The sequence below is a fragment of the Rhineura floridana genome, chromosome 4 (assembly GCF_030035675.1).
Source record: "Rhineura floridana isolate rRhiFlo1 chromosome 4, rRhiFlo1.hap2, whole genome shotgun sequence".
NCBI lineage: Eukaryota > Metazoa > Chordata > Lepidosauria > Squamata > Rhineuridae > Rhineura > Rhineura floridana.
The window spans coordinates 168112835-168135810 of record NC_084483.1 but is presented as its reverse complement, the minus strand read 5'-3'; the positions used below and the strand labels follow the sequence as shown (position 1 = coordinate 168135810).

Below are 22976 nucleotides of genomic sequence, written 5' to 3'. Positions count from 1 at the left end.
ATCAGACAAACCAGAGCGGGTGAAGGCTCAGGTACGGCTCCTTAATCTGAAAGTAAGGATGTCCCCGTTTTCACAGGAAGGATATGCAGTCCTCTCTACCCGCGAGTTTCGCATTAATTCTTACACGGAAATTCTTTCCCTGGAGGAATTTAGTAGCCGGTGAAGCTGTCCTAGACGCGTGAGGAGGAGGAGGAGCAACAACATGCCCCGGGAAGGTGGGAGGGGTTGATTTGGGTGCCGTCGGCGTCAATGAATGAAGGCGAGAGACTCTCCGCATAAGCCTTGGTGAGGCGCCCCTAGTGTTTTCTTTACACTGGAAGCGGCCAGCTCTTACTGTTCTCTCCCCTCAGCAAGCAGAGCCCAAGCCGCGCGCCCTCCTCTTTTTTTCGGCCTGTGACCGGGCCGGGCCCAGCTCAGAGAGGAGGAAAGAAGGAGGAACACCAGCCGCCGCCGCCGGATGCGGCGAGGAAACAGCCCCGGCTCTCCTGCGCAGCGCTGCCGGCCACTCACCTGAGTACGCAGTGGCGGCAGCGGGAGGAGGAGTAGGCGAGGCTGCTGCTGCCGCCGCCGCCGCCGCCGCGATCCCGGCCCAGGGGGCGGCGGCGAAGGCGGTCGACACAGAAGCCATGGCAGGGATTCCGGGAGCCTAGAGGGGCCGCCTCCGCCTCACTCGGAGCAGCCGCACCGCAGAGGCCTGCGAGTCCAGGACGGGAGAGGCGGGCAGGGGGTGGCGGCGGCTGGCTGGCTGGCTCGGCCATTCCCCAGCTCGGCTCGGGCCGGCTCTGCAGCGGCTGCAAAGGCGCCTCCCGCGCAAGATGTCCACCCGCACGCCGCTACCCACCGTCAACGAGCGGGACACCGAGAACGTGAGTGCTGCAGGCTGGAGGTCCCTTTGGTCTGTCAGCCAGCCAGGGACTCGCTCACGCCATGTAGTCAGTCTTGGCCTCGGCCAGGCGGGCAGTTTTGGTGGTGGTGGGGAGGCTTGATGTCTTCTCTTACTTGAGTGGCTGAGGAACCGCCTTGAAGTTCCTCTGCCCTTCCCCCCATCCTGGTGGCATTTTAGGTACCAGTCAGTAGCCTCTCCCACCGGCCTTCGCCGGGTCGCCCTTTCCGCGCTGTTGCTTGCACCACAGCCACGCCTCAGTGGGATGCTCTCTCTCCTCCCCGTGCCACACCCGGGGGTTGCTACCACCGCCGCCTTCTTCCTCCTTTATGCTAGACACCCTGCACCCCCCAAGCCAGCACATGCAAAGTATTTTCTGGTATGTCTGTTTCCCTTTGGCTAACCCGTCTATGTTTCACCACAGAGCTTTTCCTTCAGGTAAACTTTCTACATGGTTCCCTCTCCCCCTGCTACTGATTGCCCACTGGGGCCAGGCACCCATCCTTAACGACGCTGGCTTTTCGAGACAGGGCTGATCTTCCTGTCCTGTGTATGTCACACTTGCATCCTTCAGTGGACCAGGCCTGAATGCCTTCCTGTGACCTCCAAAAGCCAGGCTGCTCTGTCAGTCCATCGCCCGCGGCACTGACAGCCATAATCTTAATTTCCGTTTGCCCCTTGGCCTTTCTGATGTCTGTGCATTTCTGCTTCTTTTGAACGTCTTCCCTTTTGCTCCTGGAAAAAGCTGTGTTTTCCTCCCCTGGACCCCCCCCACCTTTTTCCCGTTGTTGTTTCAGTGCAGCATTCCAGTGAACTTCCCTCACTGTGTGGTGACTGTTGGGGGAGAGCCTTAAGATAACAGTAGAAATTTTAAAACGGGGTGATTCTTTTCCTAGGGAAGGTTGTTATAGGAACAGTACAGTAGAGGAAAACAAAAGCTTCATAAAGATCTGGGTTTAGTGCATACAGTGTCTTTAATTGCTGGCTGTGCTGTGACTCTTGGTAAATACAAACATACTCCAGGATGGAAGATGTTAGGCTTTAGGGTAGCAAAGATATGTCTGGAATGCCTATTTCACATTATTAATAGCAAAGGGAGACTGAAGGCTCAGGCTGTGCAAAATCTGTCTTTATGTCTGCACGTGCTATTTCTGGTAGGCAGGATTAATGGGAAGTGAGCTGTGGGTGGAAAGGGAAAAGCATATTTGTAGTGTAGAGAAGTTATCTAACTGGATTGAATTGAGCTAGACTTTACTAGGTTAATGTGAAATGTGATACGGTGTGAACAAGCCCATTGACTTTGCTGGCATTGTTGACAATGTTCACTTTTCTAAACAAGCAGTGTTTTATCCTTTCCTGGGGACACCGTGTAGGTGTTTTAGATGCTGTGTACATACTCTGATTGGGAGAGTTGGATTTAATGTGAAAACATGTGTCAACAACATGAGGAAAGGCAGACTATGAAAACACCATTGCTTTCCATGGCTTGGTTCAATTTTGGCGTTCTACAGTGCTGTAAGAGGAAATGCTGTCCGAAGAAATTTGCATTGAGGCATACTATAAAGTTTGTTATCCTGGTTATTGTGTGACAATTCATGGCACTTTCAGATGTAAGGTAAACATTATTTCTATCATAACTCCCCCCTCCCATTAGGTTATTATAGAAGAGATGTATGGAAGATCTTTGTAGAACACGTAGCTAGCAATACGTCTTTATTTTCCCTTTGTAATTAGTGTGGGGAAATTATTGGTGCAGGAGAATTGTTCACCCCTGTAAAATTTGACCTTAAATGAGCTTTTTGAAATAACATCTTAAACTGAGCCAGAATATTTAGTAGTGCTCTCAGTTTGGTTGAAGAGGATTAAGAAGCCCTCCAATTTATGGTCATTTTATTGTTTCAGAAATATTTGTGTAATACTAGCATGAAGTGAAACTTTACTGGAATATGGGATTGCTTTTAGGGGGAAGTACACTGGAAGGTGGTTTTCTTTTTCTTTTTGCAGGCTTTTAAAATTCTTTTCTAAACTGCAATGATCCATTTGGATTTTGGCCTTGAATGTGTTTTTAGGGAGTAAAAATTAGGTGCAGTTGCTAAGTCACAACCAGGAAATCTTGCCTGTTGAAACAAGCAGGGGTCTGAAATTGCCCCACAGCAGGCTAAAGGGGAAAGATTTGGGGTTCTATAGGAACAGACAAACTATGACTGTATCTTTGTTCTTAGTTGGCAGAGGACAGGCATGATCTCTTGGTTGTGACATGGCAGTCCTAAGGTGTGTTGAATTTGTTTTGCTTTATCATTTTGCAACTCAGGTTATCAGTTTTTACCGTAGATACAATATAAAGGAACAGAGTTGTTCAATTTATGTAAATCTACATTTATTATCACATTGGGTCTAGAGATGATTATAGATCTGGAGCAGGTAAGAGGGTGTTTGTCTTACCCTCTGCACCCTCCTTTTCTTATATTTACAAAGTAAGTCAGCAGGTGGTAGAATTACTGAATAGGCCAAGCAGTTGTTCTTACAGTACATTTTAACTTCTTATCTTTGTAAACTTGGCATTCTTTTTCTGTATTGCTTTTCACTTGTAATGGATCTATTTGCTGATGTGTTTTGGTATTTTAAACAGCAAACCAAGTAAGGTGTTGGAAGAGAGCATTTCCCCATGTCTGTACTCACTGCACATTATTCTGCCAGGGAGAATAAAGGACAATTGTTTCTTAGCCACAATGGGTTGTATGCAGCTTAGCCCTAAGAGTAGACCCACTAAAACATGTTGGTTGTATCTATTAATTTCAATTGGTCTACTCTGAGTAGGACTATCATTGAGTGCCATCCAATGCTTTTAAATGGAATCCCTTCCAAACGCAAAAATCTGTGTAAGTTCAAAAAGTATGCTGTTTATAGTTAGGAGAGCCATGATGCCACAGTTTTTGATTTTCATTCAGGATTGTACTCTGAACAAGTTTTTTATTTTTATTTTGATACATCACATTTTGACATAATGTACTTGAGAAATGACATTTTATTGGCTTCAAAGTTTGGGCTGATTGGTTTACTTCTCCTGTTGCATGGATGGATGACAGTGCTTTACAGTAAGATCAGGTTTTGTTTGCTTGTCTTGGTAGAGCTAATAAAAGCAAGGAGATGCTTTGTCTCATTCATTTTAGCATTCTTTGGAATTCTATAGTCAATTTAAAATGGGTTTCTGGAGTTATTCTTTGCATTATGGTAACTTATAGGAGCTATGGACAAAGAGTGGGGTCTTCTGTAGAGGGTATTAAACACACCAAAAACAGTTAGTCCTAGAATGCTTATAGAAAGAATATTAGGGAAACAAAACAATATTTGAGGATCACAAATGAGGATATGATTAGGAAAAAAGTTCTTAAAACAAATCGTTGCTAGTAGTAGCAGAAGTAGTAATTTGTAGGCATTGAAGTAGTTCTTGTTGAGTGACCAAAAACTAAAGTCTGGCTTTTGTGCCAAATGAATATTATACAGCTGTTTTTGTAAACTTGCTTCTACAGCCTGGGCCTGCTCTTCAGTAACTGGAGCTATATGACAAGAAATCATATTGGATGAAATGTTAATGTGGTGTTTCTTGCACCAATGCTGCCTGCCTGCCTCCAGGTATGGCAATAGCAATACAGGGAACAATCACTTTGCAGTCCATCATATGTAATTTCCTATATACAGACATGACTGGAATAGCAAGAATGAAGTCATGGGGAAGCAGCAGCTTCGCTGTTTTGATAATATAAAAATGAGCCCAAACACAGGGGTTCCCAAACTGTTGTCCATGAGCTTCATTCAGTTGGTCCACAGAGTGTCTGTAAAAATACAATTAAAAAATCATATCGCATCTACCACAGGGCATTACAAATACAACAGGCAGAAAAAGTGGTCTGCCAAACCCGCAGCAATTTTTAAGTGGCCTGTGGGGGGGGGGAGTTTGGGAACCACTTTCCTAACAGATATACTTTTTTGGAATTTATTTTGAGATAAGTTTTTTCCAGGCTTCAGAGCAACCAGGACATTGATAGATGAATGCACAGACAATCAAGGCCACCATTATGGGCAAAGATTGGCATTCTCGTAGAATCATAGAATAGTGGTTGGAAAGGGCCTACCCTCTGTTCAGTGCATTTTAGTATAGATAGTGGCTTTAAGTGGTGAATATCTTCTTTGACTGATGTTTACAATCTTGATTTAGTTCAGCCTTTTCCAACTAGTGGGCCGCCAGATGTTGGACCACAATTCCCATCTTTCCTGACCATTGGCAATGCTGGCTGAGGCTGATGGGAGTTGTGGTCCAACAACATCTGTTGGCCCACTAGTTGGGAAAGGCTGATTTAGTTGATTTTTCTTCTCTCTAAGCAACACTGGTGGTTCATCCAACTCTGCTGGTTCATCCATCTGCTACTCCATGATAATCATGGTGATATGTCCTGACAAGTCGTGGTGGTTGAAGGTGTCGAATGAATTGGAAGTTGCAGTAGGTTTTGGGCAATGAATAATAACCACCAGAAAGAGTGACTGTGTCAGTGACAAAATAAATAACTTTGTCAGATGACACATTTGGCCTACTTCCAGAACTTTCACTTTTCAGAGGCCAAATAATTTTGAAAATGCCAGTGCTGTCTCTGTTCTGGAGGTATAGGTATGATGAGGGATAACATTACTTGGAATGGGTCATGAACGAGACATATATAAGGAAAGATGACTTGTGAAAATGCTTGGGGAAGGTAGTAGCACAATTCCTGGTCACATTGTGCTTCTCCAAATGACTGGGATGGGTGGCTGGAATGGAACTACTAGTTGAAAAAGAACTTGAAAATTACTGCAGTTTGCATCAGAACTATATGAAGGGGTCTGAGTTTGATACCAGGCAGCTGTAGAGATCAGGAGTGTCATAAATGATGAGGATTTTTAAAGGGGAATGTGGGCCGTCTTCTTCCTTCAAAGTTTTAATTGAAAGCTTGATGCCAAATGTTCTGAATTTTCTTCAAAACGTAGAATAGAATGTTCATTCTCTAGAAGACTCTCAGTCATATTTTGCTAAATTGTTCACAGCCAGCAGACTGCCTCCATTACTTGTAATTTACACAAAGCATGTGAATTCTGATCTTAATTCTTACTATAAGCAAGGTTAGCAAATTGTTACTAAGAAAGGAAAAGGTAATTTAACCCTTTGGATCATATACCATTTAGCAACCTGGATTTTCTTTAGTTGAACCAAAAGTTGTTGTACTAGGTTATTATTTCATAGTAGCTAAAAAAAACCCTCACAGTTTTCTACTATAGACATGATGTATGTGGGAACAGGCTAGATGGGAAAACAAATCTGCAAGTCCCAAGAATGACATCATAAGAGGTAGTTGGCAAAGCAGTTAGCTGAAAAAGCAGGTAGGCAGAGTAAATGCATTTCTTTTTTGAGGGAAAGAACAAAGGTTTAATAATGGGTATGGCTAAAATGTAGAAGGAGAGTTGGTTGGTTACATTTATATGGTTAACATCTGGCTTTGTTCCTGTGTAACAAAGAATGAATCAAATTTAAGGAGAGGAGTTGTGGAGACAATTATTTTAAATAGTTTTTTTTCATTGCCTTAAGCAATATATGGCCTCAGTTTCTAAACAGTTTGCCAGTAGATATACAATGGTGTGGTGATGGGTGATAGCATGTTTTTTCCTAGATATCCAAGAATTGATCCAGACTAAATTGCTCTGAAACAACTGTTGCATGGCTTGGGGCCAGGAATCATGCTGTTCTCTGTCATGAACTTGTTTTCAGAGAATAAAATACTTATAACAAATGCTCCTCTGAATAAAAGTTGTTAGGAGAAGCCTCAACTGGTAAGCCTTTCCACTTTGTAATTTTGTGTTTGAGTGAAAACTAAAGGTAAGCTAGGACTTACTCCTCTCATATATATGTGTGCTACCTTTTTATCTGTGTTGGATATTAAGTCACAAGAACTGATGGTTACAACACTGGAAAATAACATATAGTTTGGTGCAGATGAGATTTAGGTGGGGTGGGAAATAACTGACAGATTTCATTGTATTGGTTGGTTTCATGTGAAGGCTGAACTTCGACCATAGAAGAATCGCCAATTGTTGCATACATCTTGTGTAACTGCATTGGGTCCTTTGAATGTGAAATATGTTCTCACTTGGGACATATTGTGATATTTTTGATAATACATATACCAAGAAGGATGGCTTTAAGATATTTTTGTCAAGAATGCCTGGTTTGAAAGGTTAAAAACTAATATAGTTACAGCAAGGAATTGTGGAGGGAAACATCTTGTCTGAAATGGGGCCCTCTGAGAAGGCCATGAGTTTGCAGTTCTCACAGCTGAAGCTAGTTAATTAAGCTATAAGCAAGAACACCTGCTTATCAGTGGAGACTGGTACTTCAAGGCCAACTGGTCTGGGAAGGTTGGTGAGTGTGTGACTGTTAGGCACAAAAGCTCCAGAAGGTTTTATCATCAACAAGCCCCCTGATTGGCTAGCTAATTCCTGGCTGTTGCTGAGCATTCTCCCATAAGAATAAGATTCAGACCTTAGCCTTTGTTCCCCTATGGTTGCTGATGCTACCTATGTGGGGTTCCATCTTCCATCTGCTGTCCAGGCTATACATCTCTGGGGAGATGTGGAACCATGAAGTTATTTTGCTGTTACCTCTATTGTAAGTATAGATTAGGCCAGACAGTTTTGTTACTTTTATCTGTGACTGTAACTCTCTGTATTTTACCTGTCCCTCAGGGGTGTGGGTTTTAAGGAATTATTTTCCTGCTATACTTGTGCACTTATATTTTATTTAATAAAGCTACTTCTTATTTACCAGTGTGTGTTCATTGCAGGGGAGATTTAGCCCTGAGTCCAGCACCTTGGCCAATTAGCCATGGACTACCGTATATTTGGATATTTTGCCTAAAGCTCGAAGGCAAGGAGTGCATTTTTGGCTGTTGTCTCCTGGAATCCTTGGCAGGTCTTTTTTTGGCACTTTGGATTTTCCCTTGGCCCAAAGTGGGTGACCAGGATTAAGGGGTGGTGGCAGTCTACCTGCTTTGCAGGGTTGGTGCTGGTTTTCTCAGCCTTGGTAAGGGAGGCACAAGTTGTGCCTGGCCAGGACCAATTGCCCTTGGTTTGGGAATTGAGTCCTGGGACTGAACTGGCGGCAGCAGTTCATGACAATTTTAAGTTTAAAATGTTGGTGTAGAATGAGGCTCCTCATTTTTATTTTAACTCATTTTTTCCTCATGAGGTTACATGCTATTTTGTTGGAAATAAAATGCATTTTAACCTTGCAATAAATAGACCTTCTAGGTGTAAGCATTAATTCTTTAATTTCTCCCCTGACGCAACTGAGGTTTGGGAAGGTATATGCCAATCCTATACAAAGCTGATAAATTTTAAGATAAACCTCTAATGATTTGGTTTCACTTCTGTACTCGAGTGTGCTATTTACCTAAATATATATGCATTTCATTCTCTGAGAGAGAATGTATTAGTTAGGATGTCAAAACATACTGGAAACAGATATCCTGAAAGGCATATGGAACATTTTCTGTGCTATGGAATATGTATATGTATTTATTTATTTAAAATGTTTTTGTGCCGCCCTTTAAAAACAGTTTTCAGGATTACTTGCAAAACTTTTATATCTAGGAAGAGTAAGAAACACCATCATAATACATCAGAAACAGCAATTAAAAGCAGCATAAAAATCTGCTATACAATTAAAAAAAACTTGAATATAAAGGTATTTGCCTGGAACTGGAAAGATTTTATTTATTTATTTATTATTTGATTTATATCCTGCCCTTCCTCCCAGCAGGAGCCCAGGGTGGCAAGATAACAGCATTGGTGCTAGGCAAGCCTCCACAGGGAGAAAATTCTAAAAATGGGGTGCCAGAACCAAAAGTCTCCTCTCCCTAGTTGCCACCTGCCTCTCCTTGGCTGGCAGTGTACCTAGAGGAGAGCACTGGCAGCTGAACTCAGTAAATGGGCAGGTAGATGTAGAGCAGGTGTTCCTTCATGATATGTGCACCATCTGCAATTATAGGCTGTGGCAAAACTTGTTCCATGTGGTCATGGTGGAGAGAAGAAGTAAGTAAGTAAGTAAAATTTAATTTTTCTGTCGCCTATCTGGCCGAAGCCACTCTAGGCGACGTACACATTAAAATTAATAAAATACAATATAAATACAGAATAAAATACAATGCAGTCAACCATAACCATTTTAAATAGCAGCAGTATAAAACAATGTAGGGCAATCAATAAACAATTTAAAACAATCATAGAAAAAATTAGCCCACCCCGGAGATCCCAAAGGCCTGTCCAAAGAGCCAAGTTTTTAAGGCTCGGCAAAATGTATCCAGGGAAGGGGCATGGCGGAGATCGAACGGGAGGGAGTTCCAGAGAGTGGGGGCCGCCACTGAGAATGCCCTCTCTCTAGTCCCCACCAACCTAGCTATTTTCGTTGGTGGGACTGAGAGAAGGCCCTGTGTGGCTGATCTAGTCGGGCGGCTTAATTGGTGGTACTGGAGGTGCTCCTTCAGGTAAACTGGGCCAAGACCGTATAGGAAAGGAAGCTCCTGCTCAACACACATGTTTGTATGAAGCCAATGTTTTCTGTGGCTCAGGGAAGGGAGGGGACAGGAGAACTAGTGCCATTGGTTCTTTGTTCATGATGCTTACCTGCCTTTTGCTTGTGGCCTTGCAGAGGGTTTTGTTTAAATCAGTGATCCAGAATCCAATAACCCAATCAGAACCTTGGCACTGGTCTTCTCCCCTTGATTTTTGTGCAGCTGCACATCTGTTCTCTGTTGTGCTGCATTTGGAGCCATCCAGCTATCTATTATATTCAGCTGTGATGTTTCTGTACCCTTCAGGGATATATGCAGCTCCTGCTACTTATGTATCCTATCTTTCTTCTTCTACTTCTATAAAATTTAATTGGGGTGGGAGAAGCCCAAATTCTACAAAACGTAAAATCAGAGCTCAGAATAAACAATTGAAATGGAATATTCAGTAGTGTAGTGGCAAATTTAGAAGTGCAGGGTCCCTTCATAATACTCGCACTACACCCCCCACACCTATGTCCCTTTCTAAGATTATGCAACCTTCTAAGACTATTTTATTTATTGAATTTATATCCTGCACCCAAAGAAGCCCAGGGAGGCAATACAATAAACTTTATTTTATTCAATAAAAATAAGCTTTCAGAGTCGGCAATTGATAAGTGAGTTGTTTGTACACCAAGAATCCCTGTGATCCTAAAGAGCTGCTGTTTCCCCCCATTCCTGCACTTAGCTAGTAGCTTCTGTCTCCTTGTAATCTCCATTTGAGATCAAGTACACCTTATAAGTTGCTTTCTGCAGATTCTACTACACAGTAAGTGTGGGTGAATGTTTAAAAAAACCCATGGTATGTATGTCTACTCAGAGAAGCAAGTATCTTTGCGTTTATTTATTTTATTTATTACTTCATTTATATCCCGCCCTTCCTCCCAGCAGGAGCCCAGGGTGGCAAACAAAAGCACTAAAAACACCTTAAAACATCATAAAATCAGACTTTAAAATACATTAGAACAAAACAACTTTAAAAACATTTTTAAAAGCTTTGAAGACATCCTAAAAAAAAGGTTAAACGTTGTATTTTTAAAAAGGGTTAAAAACATATTAAAAAGCAATTTGAACACAGAAGCAGACTGGGATAAGGTCTCAACTCAAAAGGCTTGTTGAAAGAGGAAGATCTTCAATAGGTGTCAAAGATAACAGAGATGGCGCCTGTCTAATATTTAAGAGTAGGGAGTTCCACAGGGTAGGTGCCGCCACACTAAAGGCTCGTTTCCTATGATGTGCAGAATAAAATGTAAATGTACTGCCTTCAAGTCGATTCTGACTTATGGCAACCCTATGAATAGGGTTTTTGTGGTAAGCAGTATTCAGAAGTGGTTTACCATTGCCGTCCTTTGAGGCTGAGAGGCAGTGACTGGCCCAAGGTCACCCAGTGTGCTTCATGGACCTCTTGATAAGATGGTATCTGCAGGAGGCCTCACCTGCAGAGCGCAGTGATCGACTGGGTATATCAGGGTTAAGACAGTCTTTCAGGTATTTAATGGGGCTTACTCCCAGGTAAGTGTGTACAGGATTATAGTCTAGGCTTTCTTGTGAGGAAGGGGCAGAGAAGGGTTCATGGTGAAAGAGCCCCTTGTACATACCAATCTGGGAGTAAGCACACTTGAATACAATTGGGACTTATTCATGCATCTAAATCCACAATAATATGCCAGACTGGTTGAAGCCTGGAGGTATTTTAAGGGGGGTATGGGGTAGAGAAAAAAACATATCCCTTCATTTAGAAAGATGCATCATTTTGGTTAAAGGAAGCAAAGTTTGATGCCTATGATACAAGCACTACGGCTGCAATCCAGTACATGTCTACTCAGAAGTAAGCTCCATTGGGTTCAGTGTGACTTACTCCCAAGTACGTATGTATTAGATTGTAGCCTAAGTCCTCCTTTGCAGCCATTTTACACCTCCTTATATTTGTAGTGTAGTTGGACTACGACCTGGGAGACCAGGGTTCGAATCCCCACAAAGTCATGAAGCTCACTGGGTGACCTTGGGCCAGTCACTGCCTCTCAGCCTCAGAGGAAGGCAGTGGTAAACCACCTGTGAATACTGCTTACCATGAAAACCCTATTCATAGGGTTGCCATAAATTGCGATCAACTTGAAGGCAGTCCATTTTTTCATATTTCTTCACAACAAGCCTGTGAAATAGGTTGGGCCCAAGGGCATCAAATGAGCTTCATGGCTGAGTGCGGATTTCAAATCCTTTTTGCTCAAAAATGAAAAAGAAAAACAAATCTGTAGTTTTTATGAAGTATTAACAGATAACCACTACAAATGAATCGGTATTTGATTTTTAACTATTTAAATAATGAATTTATCCCAGCATGCACATCTGAACAGAATTGCTATAAATCTTAAATCACTTTCAACCCCTCCATCTGAAATACAATGCCTGATTGTACACTGAATGTACCATTACCAACCTAAGATCAGCAGGTGAAAGGAAGACATCCAGTAACATAACTCCACCACTCCAACCTCTCTTTCCCTCACTATCTCCTGGCTTTGGGCTGGAACAAAACCACACATCCCCCCTTTTTTGGCTTTTTTTTAAAAATGAGAGAAAATTAGCAATACACTTTCTTTCTCTCAGCTTCAAAAGTGTAAGGTACCAATCCAAGAAGGTTTCTAGTTACTGCTTTAGAGTGGAGCTCCCCTCCCGCACACAAAATAAGTTGTATGGGATTTCATTTGCATCATCAGTGTTTAGATGATAGTCCTATAGTTATTGGGATACACACTCACCTGGTAGTAACCCCACTGAATGCAGTAAGTATGCATAGGAATGGGCTATAAGGCTGCAACCCAAGGCACATTTACTTAGGAGTAGGTCCCCATTGAACAAAAGTTCTCCCTATCTCTCTTACTCACTCTCACACACACACACACACGCACGCACACTCCCTCCCGAAAAGTCCTCCCTGGAGCAAAAGAAAGGAAGGACTCTCTGGCAGACAGCATCTTCATTATGCAAGGATCCATATACTGCTCCATACTTCCCTTCACCACCTCTTTTAAAAGGAAGCCCCAATCACTCCCCCAAAGCTTGGTGCTGACTGGCAACCTGAGCTTGCAGTGATCATAAGAAAGTAAGTACCTGGGCTTGGCTGTCCACCCTCCCCTCTCTATAAACGTCTGTCTCTCAGGTTCTCATGAATCTCTCTTCCCCACAAGAACAAACTGACTTCTTATTGGCTATGGTGACTGCTCACTTCCTTGGAGCTGGATTCAAGGCCCTTTTTTCCCAAGGCAACCAGGAATTGCATGCTCGGCACTTGGGAATTGCACAACTTGATTGGCTGTGGAGACAGACTCTAGGAGGGGGCTGTCTGCAAAAAAGTAATGGGACTGTCCGGTTGCAAAAACATACCTGGGAACATTTCATGACAAATAAGCATACTTGCACAACTTGTTTCCAGAATGTGACTTTTCTTCACAGATTTTGAATTTACATGATACAAAATGAGAGCAACCCTTGATACAATGCACAAAATATACAGATATATGCCACTTTAATATTTGTCTTATGCTTAGCATAATCTTACCTTGGATAGATCAGTGTTAACTACATATATTGTTTGTTTTTAGCTGCATCTAAGTGACTTACCTGTACACAAAGAACTGATGTAGCTTTGTATCTTAAGAGTGTGAGTATCTGGTTCAAATCTTATCTCAGCCGCAAGCTCACTAGATGGCTTCTAGCAAGTCACAGTTATCTTTGCATCAGCTTTCCATCTGCAGTATATGGAAGTATTAATACTGGCTTCTCTTAAGGAATGGTGAGTCCATGTTATGGGGAGAAGCATGGGTATTGCCAAGCAACATGTCCTCTATTCTTGATATTTAGTTGGAGGAGAGGGAATGTGATAATGACATGATGTTTGCATTTTCCTGCTTTGCTTTGCTTAATTGGCTGCCACTTTGTGGAGACAGGGAAAACATACATGTGATGTCGGGTCGCACTTTTTCAACCGCACATTATGGGGGAGACATAAGTAAGCAGCATCCATGCTTCTAGCTTAGTAATATACTATTGCTAAGTTTCTCATTGACACAGGAAACCTGAGCTAGACAAAACAGTTGTTGTCCTCCCCCCACTTTTTTCATTAATAAAGTCTCTTAGTTTATTTGTTGATTTTTAGCATTCCATTCACAATCTGTGCATTGTGTATTGTAACTTTGGATACCAGTGCATTAATGTGAATTGATCTATTATCTTTAAGTTATTTATATCCAAGTTCCAAACGGGTAACCGAGCAGGAGATTCAGGAAGCTTCTCATGCATTAATCCACAGTGAAACTGGGTTGTGTCTTATCTTCATGTCTTCTGGTTGGAAGTAACAAGTTATGACTGAATTGTATAGCCGAACTGAAGATTTTATAATTCGACAGATATTACTGTTGGATTTAGGTATCATTTTCTCATTTAAAATCTACTTTATTAAGAGCAGATAGAACCTTCCTTAATGGAGGTATTTCTGATTGTGATGATGCATAGATCGCTGTAGCATGAGTGCCTAGCTGCATAGCAGGATCTTTTGTGCATTGGGAGAGAAGATGGCTTCCTTTATACTGCCCTCCTGCAATTTTTCTTTGTTTATATGTAGGAGAGGTGAATGTATGAGTGGGGCTGAAATTCTGAAAATTCCAGTCTTTCCAGACACAATAACTACCTGAAGGTCACTTCTGAAAAGGTTGCAAATTAAAAAGTCATTGTATAAAACTGGGTTTTTTCATGGTTTTGAACAAAGTGGAAGGGGTGAAAGTGAAGCAAAGTGGTTTTGCACTGCGCACTAGAGTGCATTTGAATGATGGCTACTATGTTGTAGGTATGAATCAGGCAATATGGCTATAATCTGCATAGGAAGTTATATAGGAATATCATATGCAGAACACTGAAGATAGAGGTTTAGAGAAATGGACACTGTCCTATATGAAACAGGTCCTTTTGGCATATGTTTTTGGCTTGTTTAAACATAGATTGTGAGCCCCTTCGGGGTTACCAACCTGTCTGGAAACAAGCTCAGGGATAGAGTAGGTAATAAATTGCTTTATTGTGTTAGTTTTGGTGCATTATGACACAACAGCAACTACCTTGGAGTTGAATGCAGGAGTTGCAAACAACCTGATCTGGTGAAGGGCTGGTGCTGGCTTCAGCTTGACAGAGAAAGCTGGGTCTGATTGCCATTATCCCAGACTGTCTTCTTAAATGACTTTTTCTGCCTCAAGCACTGCTGGTTCTTTCAGGAACAAGGAATTTGGAAAGCCTAGCATGTGACCTGAGATGGTAGCAGCCGTTCTTAGTTAACAGCTGCCAGAGAACCACACTGTTTCCTAGCTTTCAGTGATGCTTTTCCTATTTCTCCTCTTGGCTGGGAATGCAGAGGCAGGGCTGTGGAGTCGGTATGTCCAGGGCCGGTTCTAAAGGGCGGCCAGGTGGGCACTGGCCTGACGGCCCCTGGAGCTACAAGGGACCCCTCAGCCACCCCTCCGCTCCCCTTCTGGATCCGTGGGCCCCCCATGCCTCCCCACCCCCACTTACCTGTCTGCTGTCTTTTACCATTGCCCTTAACGAAGATGACAGCCATGGTTTTCCTAAGGTACAGAAGCCCCTGCCACCATCTTAGTTGATGGCAGAGATGCGCGCACGTAGCACGCACGTGTGCCATCAACAAAGATGGCGGTGGAGGGCGGAGGCGTCATCCCCTTAGGGAAACCGCTGCCGCCATCTTTGTTAAGAGCAATGGTAAAAGACAGCAGACAGGTAGGTGGGGGGCATGGGAGGGCCATGTTCGTGCGGGTGTGCACGTGCGCGCACACATGCTGGGGCCCAGGGCAAGCTGATGTCCAAGGGCCCCGGCATTCCTGGAGCCGGCCCTGGGTATGTCAAACCGACTCCGACTCCTCTATTTTTCTACTGTCCGACTCCTTCATAAATGGCAAATATATATTAGTTTTTCTACTGTCTGACTCCGACTCTGACTCCTTCATAAATGGCAAATGTATATTAATGTATTAATATTAATAAATTATTAATATTAACATATTAATTTTATTTTGAAGTCTGAGTCAGTACATTTCTACTGACTCTGACTCCGACTCCACCCAAAATTGCTTCCGACTCCACAACTCCGACTCCGACTCCACAGCCCTGTGCAGAAGGATGCTCTGATAACTGGGATTAGTTTGTAAGGCAGAAGAGAGTAATGCAGGCCTCTGCGTTTGGATCTGGAGAAGATTGCATCCTCTGGGTCAGAAGATTACTCTCCATGCCCCTCTGCTGCATCATGACAGTGAGAAGAAGGTTTGATTGCTGCTACATCTGAGTTAGGGTGAGGCAGTGGCAGACAATCAGCTGCCTTAATGCTGCATTTTACAAAATTGAATCCATTGTTAATGATGTTTGTTTGCCTTGGCCTCGTGTCTTTCCTAACCTCTGACTTCAAAACCAGAAGGAAGGTAGAAGAATATTTAGGGGAGGAGATAGAGAGCTCAAAAAAGCGGACCAGAACTCCTCCCGCCGCAACACACTTTTTAAATTGCAAGTCTATCTTAAAATGATGAGGGATCTGCATGTCGAGATATATCATATTTAGAGACAGCATTAAAAATATTGATTGTCCACTTTGCCTAGCCCTATTATCCTAATGGGCAGCTCTGTTGAATTATGAAAAACTGCACACTGTCTTTAGAAATGCCTGAAATAGATGGCAAGAATAAGTGTTGATATTTCCTATGCATGTCTTGAAATATGCAGTCAGATTTGCAAAGAGCTGAAAATTTGAGGTACATGGCTAGGTCTTCAGGGTATGAATTGCCCTTTCTACTTCCCATAGGGTTAGTTATTTTACAAGTCAAAAAAGACTGAATCAATTAACTGGTCAAATGTTGATCATGTATATAATTGTCAAGTATTTTTAAAGTGTTACTTTTATTAGAACAAAAAAAACCTTGTGCATATAATTTTATTTATTGAAGTATGTATAAACCACAGCTTCAAAAAAGTATATCAAGGTGGTATATATCATAAAATTTATAATAAATTCAGCAAAAGCAGCCATAAAACATAACTAAAAACATCAACAAATACTGGTTGGTTTAAAAAAAAGAAAAAAGAAATATTACAAAGGCCTGTCTAAACATTACAGTGTCCAGAAGATGTTTAAAAGAAGGCGTGGACAATTCCTGCTGAACCTCAACTGGTAGGGAGTTCTCCAAGGCCTGCCACACTAAAGACTCAGTCCCTAGTAAAGGCCAACTGAATCTCAGGTGTGGGGAACCACCAGAAGTTCCCTGTTAGAGGATCTCGGTGATCGAGGTGGAGCATAAGGGATCAGACGGTCCTTAAGGTACCTTGGGCCCAAGATGTTTAGAGCTTTGTAAATTAACACAAGTACCTTGAACCAGTAGCAAATTGGCAATCAGGGTAGCTCTCTCAGCAGAGTAACTTATTGCCAGCAATCTGCTTCTGTGAGCAGTCTGTGCTAGTTTCAGCTTCCAGATCAGATACAAGGTCAGCCCAACATAAAGGCTGTTACAGTAATCAGGTCTTGAGGTTACCAATGCATGGACCACTGTGGTCAGGCTGCTGCAGTCCAGTAACGCTCGCAACTGATGTATCAGCTAGAGCTGGTAGAAAGCACTCTTGGCTGCAGAGATCACTTAGGCCCCTAGTGATAGAAGTGGATCAAAGAGTACCCACAGACTGCATACCCACAGACTGCATGCTTGCTCCTCCAAAGGGAGTGAACCCTATCCAGAGCAGGCAATTGACTTATCTTCCAGACACAGGAAGATACCCACCCACAAAGCCTCTGTCTTTCCAGGATTCAGGTTCAGCTTCTTGCCCTGCATACAGTCCACCGCTATTACAAAAATAATCCTTGTGAATTGTTTTAAGCTGTATGACAGAGCCAGTGTGGCATAGTGGTTAGAGTGTTGGACTATGACCTGGGAGACCAGGGTTCGAATCCCCACACAGCTATGAAGCTCACTGGGTGACCTTGGGCCAGTCACTGCCTCCCAGGCTCACAGGACGACAATGGTAAACCACCTCTGAATACCACTTACCATGAAAACTCTATTCCTAGGGTCGCCATAAGTAGTGGTCGACTTGAAGGTACATAACAACAACAACAAGAATAAAGGTTAACACGTGTTGAAATACATTTTTAAAATGTATGTAGTTAACAGTTGAGTAAAAGCAAAAGACACGTGGATCAGTTTACAGCTAACTCTGAGTCTGAAAAATGTTTACTCTTCAGACAGATGACAGAAATAAGCCAACTTAAAAAAAGTTATCTTGGCTTGGTATAATTATATTAAAACGGCATGTGTGAGAAGATTTTCTCTGTATTTCTTTGTAAACTACAGTGATCACCTATTGTTTTGGAACTTATTTTTTATTATGAATTTAGATAAGTTGCCTTTCCTTTGAAGTGAGTTGTTCACATGATTAATGAAGCAAATATTTTTTCCTTCTTTCAAGTATTGCTGTTCTGCAATGGTGTTCTGACCCAGATGCTATGATTTATTGATTTTTCTTTATCTTGTTAAATTTAACTGTTCTTGGCTCTTTGTGGAAGAAAGGCAAGGCAATTGAGCGGGTGGTGGCAAAGCAGTTGCAAGCGCACTTGGAGGAAGGAGATTATCTGGATCCATTTCAATCGGGTTTCAGGCCTGGACATGGGACTGAAACAGCATTGGTCGCCTTGGTAGATGATATGAGGAGGGCATGGGATAGGGGCGAAGGGACCTTCCTTGTCCTCCTCGATCTCTCATAAGAACATAAGAACATAAGAAGAGCCTGCTGGATCAGGCCAGTGGCCCATCTAGTCCAGCATCCTGTTCTCACAGTGGCCAACCAGGTGCCTGGGGGAAGCCCGCAAGCAGGACCCGAGTGCAAGAACACTCTCCCCTCCTGAGGCTTCCAGCAACTGGTTTTCAGAAGCATGCTGCCTCTGACTAGGGTGGCAGAGCACAGCCATCACAGCTAGTAGCCATTGATAGCCCTGTCCTCCATGAATTTGTCTAATCTTCTTTTAAAATATCCAAGCTGGTGGCCATTACTGCATCTTGTGGGAGCAAATTCCATAGTTTAACTATGCGCTGAGTAAAGAAGTACTTCCTTTTGTCTGTCCTGAATCTTCCAACATTCAGCTTCTTTGAATGTCCACGAGTTCTAGTATTATGAGAGAGGGAGAAGAACTTTTCTGTATCCACTTTCTCAATGCCATGCATAATTTTATACACTTCTATCATGTCTCCTCTGACCCGCCTTTTCTCTAAACTAAAAAGCCCCAAATGCTGCAACCTTTCCTCCTAAGGGAGTCGCTCCATCCCCTTGATCATTCTGGTTGCCCTCTTCTGAACCTTTTCCAACTCTATAATATCCTTTTTGAGATGAGGCGACCAGAACTGTACACAGTATTCCAAATGCGGCCGCACCATAGATTTATACAACGGCATGATGATATCGGCTGTTTTATTTTCAATACCTTTCCTAATTATCGCTAGCATGGAATTTGCCTTTTTCACAGCTGCCGCACACTGGGTCGACATTTTCATCGTGCTGTCCACTACAACCCCGAGGTCTCTCTCCTGGTCGGTCACCGCCAGTTCAGACCCCATGAGCGTATATGTGAAATTAAATTTTTTGCTCCAATATGCATAATTTTACACTTGTTTATATTGAATTGCATTTGCCATTTTTCTGCCCATTCACTCAGTTTGGAGAGATCTTTTTGGAGCTCTTCGCAATCCCTTTTTGTTTTAACAACCCTGAACAATTTAGTGTCATCAGCAAACTTGGCCACTTCACTGCTCACTCCTAATTCTAGGTCATTAATGAACAAGTTGAAAAGTACAGGTCCCAATACCGATCCTTGAGGGACTCCACTTTCTACAGCCCTCCATTGGGAGAACTGTCCGTTTATTCCTACTCTCTGCTTTCTGCTTCTTAACCAATTCCTTATCCACAAGAGGACCTCTCCTCTTATTCCATGACTGCTAAGCTTCCTCAGAAGCCTTTGGTGAGGTACCTTGTCAAACGCTTTTTGAAAGTCTAAGTACACTATGTCCACTGGATCACCTCTATCTATATGCTTGTTGGCACTCTCAAAGAATTCTAATAGGTTACTGAGACAGGACTTTCCCTTGCAGAAGCCATGCTGGCTCTGCTTCAGCAAGGCTTGTTCTTCTATGTGCTTAGTTAATCTAGCTTTAATAATACTTTCTACCAGTTTTCCAGGGACAGAAGTTAAGCTAACTGGCCTGTAATTTCCGGGATCCCCTCTGGATCCCTTTTTGACGATTGGCATTACATTTGCCACTTTCCAGTCCTCAGGCACGGAGGAGGACCCAAGGGACAAGTTACATATTTTAGTTAGCAGATCAGCAATTTCACCTTTGAGTTCTTTGAGAACTCTCAGGTGGATGCCATCCAGGCCCGGTGATTTGTCAGTTTTTATATTGTCCATTAAGCTTAGAACTTCCTCTCTCGTTACCACTATTTGTCTCAGTTCCTCAGAATCCCTTCCTGCAAATGTTAGTTCAGGTTCAGGGATCTGCCCTATATCTTCCACTGTGAAGATAGATGCAAAGAATTCATTTAGCTTCTCTGCAATCTCCTTATCGTTCTTTAGTACACCTTTGACTCCCTTATCATCCAAGGGTCCAATCGTCTCCCTAGATGGTCTCCTGCTTTGAATGTATTTATAGAATTTTTTGTTGTTGGTTTTTATGTTCTTAGCAATGTGCTCCTCAAATTCTTTTTTAGCATCCCTTATTGTCTTCTTGCATTTCTTTTGCCAGAGTTTGTGTTCTTTTTTATTTTCTTCATTCGGACAAGACTTCCATTTTTTGAAGGAAGACTTTTTGCCTCTAAGAGCTTCCTTGACTTTGCTCGTTAACCATGCTGGCATCTTCTTGGCCCTGGCGGTACCTTTTCTGATCTGCGGTATGCACTCCAGTTGAGCTTCTAATATAGTGTTTTTAAACAACTTCCAAGCATTTTCGAGTGACGTGACCCTCTGGACTTTGTTTTTCAGCTTTCTTTTTACCAATCCCCTCATTTTTGTGAAGTTTCCTCTTTTGAAGTCAAATGTGACCGTGTTGGATTTTCTTGGCAATTGGCCATTTACATGTATGTTTAATTTAATAGCACTGTGGTCACTGCTCCCAATCGGTTCAACAACACTTACATCTCGCACCAGGTCCCGGTCCCCACTGAGGATTAAGTCCAGGGTTGCCATCCCTCTGGTCGGTTCCATGACCAACTGGTCTAGGGAATAGTCATTTAGAATATCTAGAAACTTTGCTTCTTTGTCATGACTGGAACACATATGCAGCCAGTCTATGTCCGGGTAGTTGAAGTCACCCATTACTACCACATTTCCTAGTTTCCTCTCAGCGGCTTTTGATACCGTTGACCACGGTATTCTCTCGGACCGCCTGGAGAGGTTAGGCGTGGGAGGCACTGGTTCCACTGGAACCCACTGGTTCCACTCCTTCCTCTCTGGTAGGTACCAAAGAGTAGCATTGGAGGAGGAGGTTTTGGACCCTTGGCCTGTCACTTGTGGGGTGCAACAGGGTTCCATCCTCTCTCCGATGTTGTTTAACATCTATATTAAGCCGCTGGGGGCGATCATCAGGAGATTTGGGCTGCAGTGTCATCAGTATGCGGATGACATGCAGCTCTATCTCTCATTTAAATCTTCACCAAGGTTGGCTGTAGAAACCCTGTCCAAGTGCCTGGAGTCGGTGAGTGGCTGGATGGGGAGGAATAAGCTGAAACTGAATCCTGACAAAACCGAGCTACTGTTTGTGGGAGACAAGGGAAGGTTGGGGGATATAGATCTGGTGCTTAATGGGGTTTGTTTGCCCCTAAAAGACCAGGTCCGTAGCCTGGGGGTCATCCTTGATTCCCAGCTGTCCATGGAGGCTCAGGTTTCGGCTGTGAGCCGGGCGGCGCTGTATCAACTCCATCTGATACGGAGGCTGCGCCCCTACCTTCCCAACCATCTGCTCCCACCAGTAGTACATGCCCTGGTCACCTCTCGCCTAGACTACTGTAATGCGCTCTACGTGGGGTTACCCTTGAAAACGGTCTGGAAGTTGCAACTGGTACAGAATGCAGCGGCTCATCTGATCAAAGGCAGCCGCCGGCAGGACCATATCACTCCAATGTTAATGGAGTTGCACTGGATACCGGTTGCTTACTGAGCCCAATTCAAGGTGTTGGTTTTAACCTTTAAATCCCTATACGGTTTTGGACCAGTCTATCTGAAGGAGCGCCTCCAGCATCGGCAGGGATGCCGCTCAACAAGATCAGCCTCAGAAGACCTTCTCTTGATCCCACCAGTTAAAACAGCTAGGCTGGTGAGGACCAGAGGGAGGGCCTTCTCAATAGTGGCCCCCACCCTATGGAACTCTCTCCCAAATGATCTCCGCCATGCCCCTTCTATGATGAGCTTCCGCCTGACTTTGAAGACTTGGCTTTTCCGGCAGGCCTTTGGAATGGGTTAAGTTTTACTGTTGGGTTCTTAAATTTTAATTTTTAATGTTCAATGTATTTTATCTTGTACGTCACCCAGAGTGGCTGGTCAACCAGCCAGATGGGCGACTAATAAATATAATAATAATAATAATAATAATAATAATAATAATAATAATAATAATAAAAATAATAAAAATAATAAAAAGTGGAGGTGCACTGGGGTGTGGACAATACTTGTGAGTACAGTGTTGCTATCTCAACTGCCAACTTCCCTGGCTCCTGGAATGTGGCTGAGAAAACCTATTACACCTTCTGGCATTGGTGCTCGATCAGAAAATGCTGCTGGAACCAGGAAGAATGACTGCCTTCCTTCAGCAGCACTGAGATATAAAGATGAGAAAAGAACCTTGGGAATATGCTCCTTTGTACAGCTGAAGGTTCAGTCTGTAGCAGAGGCCCAGCCATGCGGGAAGAACAAGAGCCCTGTTCCAAAAGATTAGAGAAATGAAAGGGAAATTTAAACCAAGAGTAGGGATGTTAAATAATCAACAGGGGGACACACTGACTGACCGAGATGAAATAAAAGGAAGTTTGAAGCAATACACTGAAGAACTCTATAAAAGAGATGCAAGGATGACAGATTCATTCACGGAGGAAACATATGACGAAGAATTAGAAATTTTAGAATGCGAGGTGAAAGCTGCTCTTAAAATACTGGAAGAAACAAATCACCAGGAATAGATGACATACCAATAGAGTTGCTACAAGCTACTGAGACTGAATAAGTCCAAATTTTTACTAAAATCTGTCAAGAAATAAGGAAAACTAAACAATGGCCCACAGACTGGAAGCGTTCCATATACATCCCAATTCCAAAGAAAGGGGATCCCAGGGAATGCAGTAATTATTGAACTATTGCCTTAATATCCCATGCAAGTAAAGGAATGCTC

The 22976-nt window shown here is 42.9% G+C and overlaps 1 protein-coding gene across 10 annotated transcripts in view; it reads left to right on the top strand.

The window, feature by feature from the left end:
* The first annotated feature begins 203 nt into the window (after positions 1-203).
* MARK1 (microtubule affinity regulating kinase 1) overlaps positions 204-22976 on the top strand; it is a 104426-nt gene continuing 81653 nt past the window's right edge. For 2 of the 10 annotated variants that reach the window (XM_061625160.1, XM_061625157.1), the window contains exon 1: positions 1070-1262. In XM_061625160.1, the coding sequence (XP_061481144.1) occupies positions 1149-1262 (114 nt within the window). In that variant the 5' untranslated portion in view covers positions 1070-1148. Of the gene's footprint in view, positions 867-1062; positions 1322-2393; positions 2499-22976 lie in introns of those variants that run through there. The other 8 variants (XM_061625155.1, XM_061625152.1, XM_061625159.1 and 5 more) reach the window with 7 other exon arrangements.